General features: G+C 43.8%; 1 protein-coding gene across 1 annotated transcript in view; it reads right to left on the reverse strand.

Annotated features, from left to right (window-relative positions):
• Positions 1-6,636: 6,636 nt before the first annotated feature.
• The window catches only part of SH3BP5 (SH3 domain binding protein 5), a 60,899-nt gene continuing 58,469 nt past the window's right edge, over positions 6,637-9,066 (reverse strand). Inside the window, exon 8 of the mRNA XM_024194476.3 lies at positions 6,637-8,083. Coding sequence (XP_024050244.1) covers positions 7,905-8,083 — 179 coding nt within the window. The 3' untranslated portion in view covers positions 6,637-7,904. The remainder of the gene's footprint in view (positions 8,084-9,066) is intronic.

Here is a 9,066-nt window from a genome sequence, read left to right on the forward strand (position 1 = left end):
CACCAAGCTAATTCAATGGCTTTTATATCAGTAATTTGACTTGAAATTGAACAAGTGAGAGTTTCAGCTTCCAGGCACTAGATCACAGAATTTAGTATAGATTAAATAAAGGAACAATCTTCAATCTCTATGCAGATTACAAGGTTATAACTGTCCCTGATGCCAGGGCAAGCTGTGCCTCTGAGAATACATAAGGGTAGATAGGCTGTAAAGGCCTGCAGTGGGCCAGTGCTACAAAAACACAGCATTACCATTTGACTGTCCAGATCCCATTAATAGTTGAGGCCAGGTATGCAGAACATGAGTCAGTTATATTCTAAACCTCTTAAAACATTGCAGTCTTGGTGTTCTCTGACAGTTTAGAACCATTTTCCATCACCCTACTTATCTGGGGCACGGAGCACATTAGCACGAAAAGGAAATTTTCAGTCATAGAACCTCAGACAGTATCAGATGTATATGCTGCCTTTGTGCATGCTAGCCTTAGCTTTATGCCAGAAGGACTTGCTTTTTACATTTCATTTGAGTATTGTCAAAAGAGGAAAAAGCAATCAGACTACTGCATATTTTAATCTAGTTCTAGAGAGATTTATCAGATGTAAAAAAGTTATTGGGAAATGACCCTATTGCCCAGTCAGGAAAACAAAACTGCTCAGCTAAATCTCCCCCACTGCCATAGAATCATAGAATATCAGGGTTGGAAGGGACCTCAGGAGGTCATCTAGTCCAACCCCCTGCTCAAAGCAGGACCAATTCCCAACTAAATCATCCCAGCCAGGGCTTTGTCAAGCCGGGCCTTAAAAACCTCCAAGGAAGGAGACTCCACCACCTCCCTAGGTAACGCGTTCCAGTGCTTCACCACCCTCCTAGTGAAATAGTGTTTCCTAATATCCAACCTAGACCTCCCCCACTGCAACTTGAGACCATTGCTCCTTGTTCTGTCATCTGCCACCATTGAGAACAGCCGAGTTCCATCCTCTTTGGAACCCCCTTTCAGGTAGTTGTAGGCTGCTATCAAATCCCCCCTCATTCTTCTCTTCTGGAGACTAAACAATCCCAGTTCCCTCAGCCTCTCCTCATAAGTCATGCGCTCCAGCCCCCTAATCATTTTTGTTGCCCTCCGCTGGACTCTTTCCAATTTTTCCACATCCTTCTTGTAGTGTGGGGCCCAAAACTGGACACAGTACTCCAGATGAGGCCTCACCAATGTCAAATAAAGGGGAACGATCACGTCCCTCGATCTGCTGGCAATGCCCCTACTTATACAGCCCAAAATGCCATTAGCCTTCTTGGCAACAAGGGCACACTGTTGACTCATATCCAGCTTCTCGTCCACTGTGACCCCTAGGTCCTTTTCTGCAGAACTGCTACCTAGCCATTCGGTCCCTAGTCTGGAGCTGTGCATGGGATTCTTCCGTCCTAAGTGCAGGACTCTGCACTTGTCCTTGTTGAACCTCATCAGGTTTCTTTTGGCCCAATCCTCTAATTTGTCTAGGTCCCTCTGTATCCGATCCCTACCCTCTAGTGTATCTACCACACCTCCTAGTTTAGTGTCATCGGCAAACTTGCTGAGAGTGCAGTCCACTCCATCCTCCAGATCATTAATAAAAATATTAAATAAACCGGCCCAAGGACCGACCCTTGGGGCACTCCGCTTGAAACCGGCTGCCAACTAGACATGGAGCCATTGATCACTACCCGTTGAGCCCGACGATCTAGCCAGCTTTCTATCCACTTTACAGTCCATTCATCCAGCCCATACTACTTTAACTTGGCAGCAAGAATACTGTGGGAGACCGTATCAAAAGCTTTGCTAAAGTCAAGGAATAACACATCCACTGCTTTCCCCTCATCCACAGAGCCAGTTATCTCATCATAGAAGGCAATTAGGTTAGTCAGGCACTACTTCCCCTTGGTGAATCCATGCTGACTGTTCCTGATCACTTTCCTCTCCTCTAAGTGTTTCATAATTGATTCCTTGAGGACCTGCTCCATGATTTTTCCAGGGACTGAGGTGAGGCTGACTGGCCTGTAGTTCCCCAGATCCTCCTCCTTCCCTTTTTTAAAGATGGGCAGTACATTAGCCTTTTTCCAGTCATCCGGGACCTCCCCCGATCGCCATGAGTTTTCAAAAATAATGGCTAATGGCTCTGCAATCTCATCTGCCAACCCCTTTAGCACCCTCCGATGCAGCGCATCTGGCCCCATGGACTTGTGCACGTCCAGTTTTTCTAAATAGTCCCGAACCACTTCTTTCTCCACAGAGGGCTGGTCACTTTCTCCCCATATTGGGCTGCCCAGTGCAGCAGTCTGGGAGCTGACCTTGTTTGTGAAGACAGAGGCAAAAAAATCATTGAGTACAGTAGCTTTTTCCCACATCCTCAGTCACTAGGTTGCCTCCCTCATTCAGTAAGGGTCCCACACTTTCCTTGACTTTCTTCTTGTTGCTAACATACCTGAAGAAACCCTTCTTGTTACTCTTAACATCTCTTGCTAGCTGCAACTCCAAGTGTGATTTGGCCTTCCTGATTTCACTCCTGCATGCCTGAGCAATATTTTTATACTCCTCCCTGGTCATTTGTCCAATCTTCCACTTCTTGTAAGCTTCTTTTTTGCGTTTAAGGTCAGCAAGGATTTCACTGTTTAGCCAAGCTGGTCGCCTGCCATATTTACTATTCTTTCTACACATTGGGATGGTTTGTTCCTGCAACCGCAATAAGGATTCTTTAAAATACAGCCAGCTCTCCTGGACCCCTTTGCCCTTCATGTTATTCTCCCAGGGGATCCTGCTCATCTGTTCCCTGAGGGAGTCAAAGTCTGCTTTTCTGAAGTCCAGGGTCCGTATTCTGCTGCTCTCCTTTCTTCCTTGTGTCAGGATCCTGAACTCGACTATCTCATGGTCACTGCCTCCCAGGTTCCCATCCACTTTTGCTTCCCCTACTAATTCTTCCCTGCTTGTGAGCAGCAGGTCAAGAAAAGCTCTGCCCCTAGTTGGTTCCTCCAGCACTTGCACCAGGAAATTGTCCCCTACACTTTCCAAAAACTTCCTGGATTGTCTGTGCACCGCTGTATTGCTCTCCCAGCAGATATCAGGGTGATTAAAGTCACCCATGAGAACCAGGGCCTGCAATCTAGCAACTTCTGCTAGTTGCCAGAAGAAAGCCTCGTCCACCTCATCCCCCTGGTCTGGTGGTCTATAGCAGACTCTGACCACGCCATCACCCTTGTTGCTCACACTTCTCAACTTTATCCAGACACACTCAGGTTTTTCTGCAGTTTCATACCGGAGCTCTGAGCAGTCATACTCCTCTCTTACATACAACGCAACTCCCCCACCTTTTCTGCCCTGCCTGTCCTTCCTGAACAGTTTATATCCATCCATGATACTACTCCAGTCATGTGAGTTATCCCACCAAGTCTCTGTTACTCCAATCGCATCATAGTTCCCTGACTGTGCCAGGACTTCCAGTTCTCCCTGCTTGTTTCCCAGGCTTTTTGCATTTGTGTATAGGCACTTAAGAACTCATTGATCGTCCCTCCTTTCTCAGTATGAGACAGGAGTCTTCCCCTCTTGCGCTCTCCTGCTTGTGCTTCCTCCCAGGATCCCATTTCCCCACTTACCTCAGGGCTTTGGTCTCCTTCCCCCGGTGAACCTAGTTTAAAGCCCTCCTCACTAGGTTAGCCAGCCTGCTGGCGAAGATGCTCTTCCCTCTCTTCGTTAGGTGGAGCCCATCCCTGCCCAGCACTCCTCCTTCTTGGAACACCATCCCATGGTCGAAGAATCCAAAGCCTTCTCTCCGACACCACCTGCGTAGCCATTCGTTGACTTCCACGATTCGACGGTCTCTACCCAGGCCTTTTCCTTGCACAGAGATTCTGATCGTTAGGATTACAAATAGTTGTAGAATGCTCCATTCTAGCACTTATAGAAGAGATGGGAGACTGACAAAGGGATATACAGATGTCTGTAAAAAGTTGCTTGCAGTCAAAGTTTCTTACTACACCATGATGGATCAGGCAGGCTGAGCTGGAATTTGCACATTGTAATTAGCTATTTTGCTATATTTCCAACAAACAGTCAAATATGAGACTCCTACTTCCCTTCTGCATGCAACTGTATCAACTCAAACCTGTTTTAAACCATAGAACTATAAAGATCCACATTATAAGTATGTACTGCACTTAGCTAGCTGGTGATTGAAACTACTCTAGTACACAATGAAGGTGCTGCAGCTAAGGAATTGTGTACACGAGGAGCATAAGTCACCAGATTCAAACCAATTGCCCTAGAAATGTCTTTTTAAATAAAAAGAATGATACTTACTTTGATCCTCTAAGACTAGGAATAACTCTGTTTACTGGGTTGCACACAGTGAGAGGAAGGATACTTACAAAGAGCCGTTTTCAGTATCCTTCAAAAGGATTTTTGGCATGTCCTGCACTTTCCCCTTCAATTTAGGCACTGTAGATGCCACATAGTTTGCTAGTGAATCCTACCTCAGAGCTGCTGCGGACATCATGCTTTACTTCCTTAGGGCCCAGAATTGGGCCTTCTGTTTTTTAAAAAACCATTAGGTTAATCATCCGTCTTGCTTAATCCGTCAGAGTTCAGAAAGAGACTTAATCCACATAGTTACCTTTCAGTGGGAGTACTAGCAGCATCCACATAGTCCTAAAACACAATAAAGCTGAGAGATTCCCTTAGAAGTTAGACATCTCCTACACCTAGCAAAATGTTTGAAATTAACATTTGTACGCAGTCTGACAAGATTGCGTATGTGCATATTTTGTACAGCAGACATACCTAAGGCTTCTGTACCTGAAGGTGAACATGCCACATACAGAAGAGTTTCAGAAACATGTTAGAACAGCCTATGAAAAAATGTAAGATTAAAAAAAAAAAGACACTGAGTACCAGTTTTCAGTGCATATTACCGAAAGTATGATGAAGCTTAAAAGGTGATAAGCCATCAATTCACTGCTCTTTGGTAAAGCCGTTTACATTGCATCTCACTTCAAGGCTGCTAACTTGTTACCACACATGCTTTAAATGTTAAAGGCTTATTTTTATACTTTCAGCACCACACTGCCAGCTAGTGTAATATTAAATTAACGGATGTTTTGAGCAGTCTAACAAAAGGTAACTCGAGAGAACTTGCTCCTTTGGTATTTCATGGTAATGTTCTATTCATATCCATTTGTCATTATGTATTTGATATACAGAATTGGCATTTATAAAAAGTTTAAAAATAAAATGGCAAGAGCAATTATTTATGAAACTGCATTTTCATTTCTACTCGTGTCTGTGTGCTCTTCAAAGCCTGCCTGAACACAGCGAAGCAAGCTATGCACATACACTTCAATTGTACAGTTAGCTACTGAACGCGGAGGTGTCCAGAGGAAGAGGCCCTTCCACATATTTACTCTTTAAAATTTAGTTTGCCCTTCTGCTGCAGGTTTGCAGGGTACCAGCTCCTAGTTTCTTGGGCCACATCACCCCCCCAACATACTTTCTGCTAGTAATGTCTCACCTTACTGGAATCTGCCTAGAACTTTCATGGAGGTACACTGGGTAATAAGGAAAACTTTGTTTTGGTGTTCTGTGGTGCACAAACAAGTAAACTTTCCAAGAGTGCAGGTGTTTTGGATCTTTAAGTAGTAACTTACCTTTTAATAGTAGGAAGGATTTGATGCCAAGGGAAGTAGGAAACAAGGAAGTGCATTTGAGAGTTGGCATATCTGCAAAAGTAGGTACTCAGCACTTAATTGCTTGGTTGCTTACTTAACTAGAGGCAGAATAGACAATTGGTTTAGCTACCAAGATTAGGTGAAAACATGAAAATTATGCAGTTTTATCAAGAGACATTTCTGTATTTTATTTAAGCTACAGTCTATCTATGTTTCCCAAAGTATTTGTTACTTCATAAACAGAGATACTGGAGATATAAACACTTCTTCCTAAGTATTTGTCTAGCTCGAAGAGGCTAATGATCTAGGGGTTAAACCTTTGTTCTGCAAGTTCCAGATCACTGAATGCCCATCTCTGTTCAAATGATCAGTAGCTGTAACACACTGAATCTCCATTAATTCTGACAACAGGCTCCCTTCCCCATGACTTTGCCTTGCTTTGTTACAGCTTTCCATAGTGAAATGAAGCACAGAAGTGTTAGACAACATATAAGACCTTCCTCTGCTGCATACTAAGTGATCTTTCAAAAAAGGCAACACTGTATACAAGTTGGCTAATCTTTGGTCATAGGAAATTCATAATACCAAATGAGTCTTGAATATAAATCTAGTTACAAAGCTGTAATGAGACAATACTTGTCCACATACTGCAGGGTATTCCTAGTGTTAGGTCTTGTTTGAAAATTTACTGTCCCAGATTTGGGTATTCTCCAATACACTGATTCTAGAACTGCATTAAGCCTCTGTTTTCATTTCAGTAATTGCCAGTGCATTTGGCATTAGAATCGTGAGAGATGATTTCATTGAGTGAATGTGGACCACGTGCACATTTTAGTTGTTAAGAGGTTTAAATATCAGACTATGGTTTTACTATGGAACTACGTTTAGAATAGCTACTGAAATATTTAGTACTTCAAATACACTGATACTGTACAACACAAAATAAAATGTGGAAAACCAAAATGTTTACTGTAGTGTGAAGAATTTTACATTTACTTTGAGAATAGATACACAAGCCAAGGGGCAGGGACAAAATACACCAGGACTGCAAAACATGGAATAGAAAATACTTTGGGTGATGCTAAACTCCCATCCAATTAACAACAAAAAACTGAATACTTTAGATATAGTAGGGTGCTTTCAGAAATGTTCAGCTACCAAAACTGAGAAGTCCTAGGATTTTTGCTACCACTTATTAGCATAACTACCAGACACCACTACTTCCTAACAGCTGCTGCCAAAACATGCCCCCATTCCCTTTCTATTTTTAGTGAACAGTTTCTCTAGGGGATACTAAAATTGGAGGTCCCTTAAACAGTTCTAAAACCCCTACAACCCACAGAGAAATTAACACATCATCAATCCACATTAGCAACTCCTTTTCTTCATGCGTATCTTAAGGACGAGCCTCTAATATTCGATAGGTCGAGATCTATAACTACTTCTCTCTGGCACATACCAATTCATGCCGTTTTACAGTAACAACACTTAAGGTGCTGAAAAATGATACTCAAATTCTTAGAAACAAGTTAAATCTGTCATTTTGGCACTGGATTAACCCTGGAAAAGTCGCACACACTCCACCCCGGAAAGTAGGGGGCTAGAAAGAGCACACAACTATTGAGTAATAATGCCACATTTCTGCCACCCTCTTGGGCCAATACTTTAGGTCATGACTAGTTTCCTCATGAGCATTGGAGGCAGGCCGAAGACTTCTAGACCCACACATGCAACAGCTGCCTTGTATATAAAATACTTCTACAGTTTCAGAATAATACAGACAAATACGGCTGTTTAAAGGATATGCCAATTCCACTTCAGAGATCCACTGTATCTAAAGTGCATCTCATTCTACAAAACTGAAGCCAAACTGCTCACAAGTGTTTGGCTTGGATTTCACACCCCTACTGGCATGTGTTTATACAGGAACAATGCTAGTTATTGCTTCAGCCAGGCTGCTACAAAACAGTTTACAAAGGCTGTGAAATACAGCGAGCACAACTTACATATTTGACAACTTGTCTGTCCTACGAAGATTTTACCGAAAAAAAAACTTCAGCCCTCAACATCAATTAAACTTCTTTAGTGCAGTTTTAAATCTGTAGAGTAAATGCTTAAGATTTGGCATATATTAAATAGTTATTGGCACAATGTTCCTCAGACATTTTGAAGTTCATGTATATTTATACTCCCATTAACCAGAGCAGCAGGAGGACTCAGCCAATTTGTACAGCTTTTCTGTCTGCAATGATCCCCTCTTTGACTTTCATGCACTGGAGTGAAAGCTGCTTCATTCGGTTATCCAAAGCCAGACCCTCAGTGGAGTTGCCACTGCTGCTCCTATTTTTGTTCACTTTGTTGCTCATCTTGTTCTCAGCTCCTTCTGCCCTATCCCCTGCAAAGACACAATTAAAATATTATTAAACCTTAAGTCTTAGAATGCTATATCAGTCAAGTGGGCACTCATACAGCTTCCTTCGCCAAAGTATCTAAGAGCTAGGACAAGTAGTAATATACTTAGGGCTCATCTACACTTACTGGAGGATTGACACTGTGGCAATCAATGCATTGGAAGTCGATTTAGCAGGTCTAGTGAAGACCTGCTAAATCGACCGCCGATCGCTCTCCCTTCGACTCCTGATCAAGAGGAGTATGGGGAGTCAACAGGAGAGCGTCTCCTGTCGACATCGCATAGTGTGGACCCCACAGTAAGTAGATCTAAGATACGTCGGTTTGAGTTATGCTATTCACATACAGTAACTCCTCTCTTAAAGTCGTCCTGGTTAACGTTGTTATGTTGCTGATCAATTAGGGAACATGCTCGTTTAAAGTTGTGCAATGCTCCCTTCTAACACATCGTTTGACAGCCACCTGCTTTGTCCACTGCTTGCAGGAAGAGCAGCCCGTTGCAGCTAGCTGGTGGGGGCTTGGAACCAGGGTGGACCCGCAGCCCCCCTATCAGCTCCCTGTGCTGCAGCTGCCCAGCAGGCTATCAATTGCCGGACAGTTCAGTTGTCCCTCCCCCCAATGCCATGTGCTGCTCCTGCCCTCTGCCTTGGAGCTGCTCCCAGAGACTTCTGCTTGCTGTGCGGGGGGGGGGGGGGAGGAGAAAGGAAGGGGCTAATGTCAGGGTGTCCCCCTCCCCCCTGCTTACCCCCTCTCCATATAGAGCAGGTAGGGGGCACGGACGGACAGAGAGAGCTTGGGGCAGCAGCTGCTGTCTCAACTTCCTGATCCACTTAAAGAGAATGCACTTAAGAGTGGGTCAGCTTACTTAAAGGGGCAGTGTGCATCTCTCTCTCCCTCCCACACACACAAGGTGTGTGTCTGACTCTGTCTGCTATGCTGTCTCCCCTCCCTCCTGTTCGTGCTGCCTTG

Source organism: Terrapene carolina, unplaced genomic scaffold (assembly GCF_002925995.2).
Source record: "Terrapene carolina triunguis isolate 2854851 unplaced genomic scaffold, T_m_triunguis-2.0 Scaffold84, whole genome shotgun sequence".
NCBI lineage: Eukaryota > Metazoa > Chordata > Testudines > Emydidae > Terrapene > Terrapene triunguis.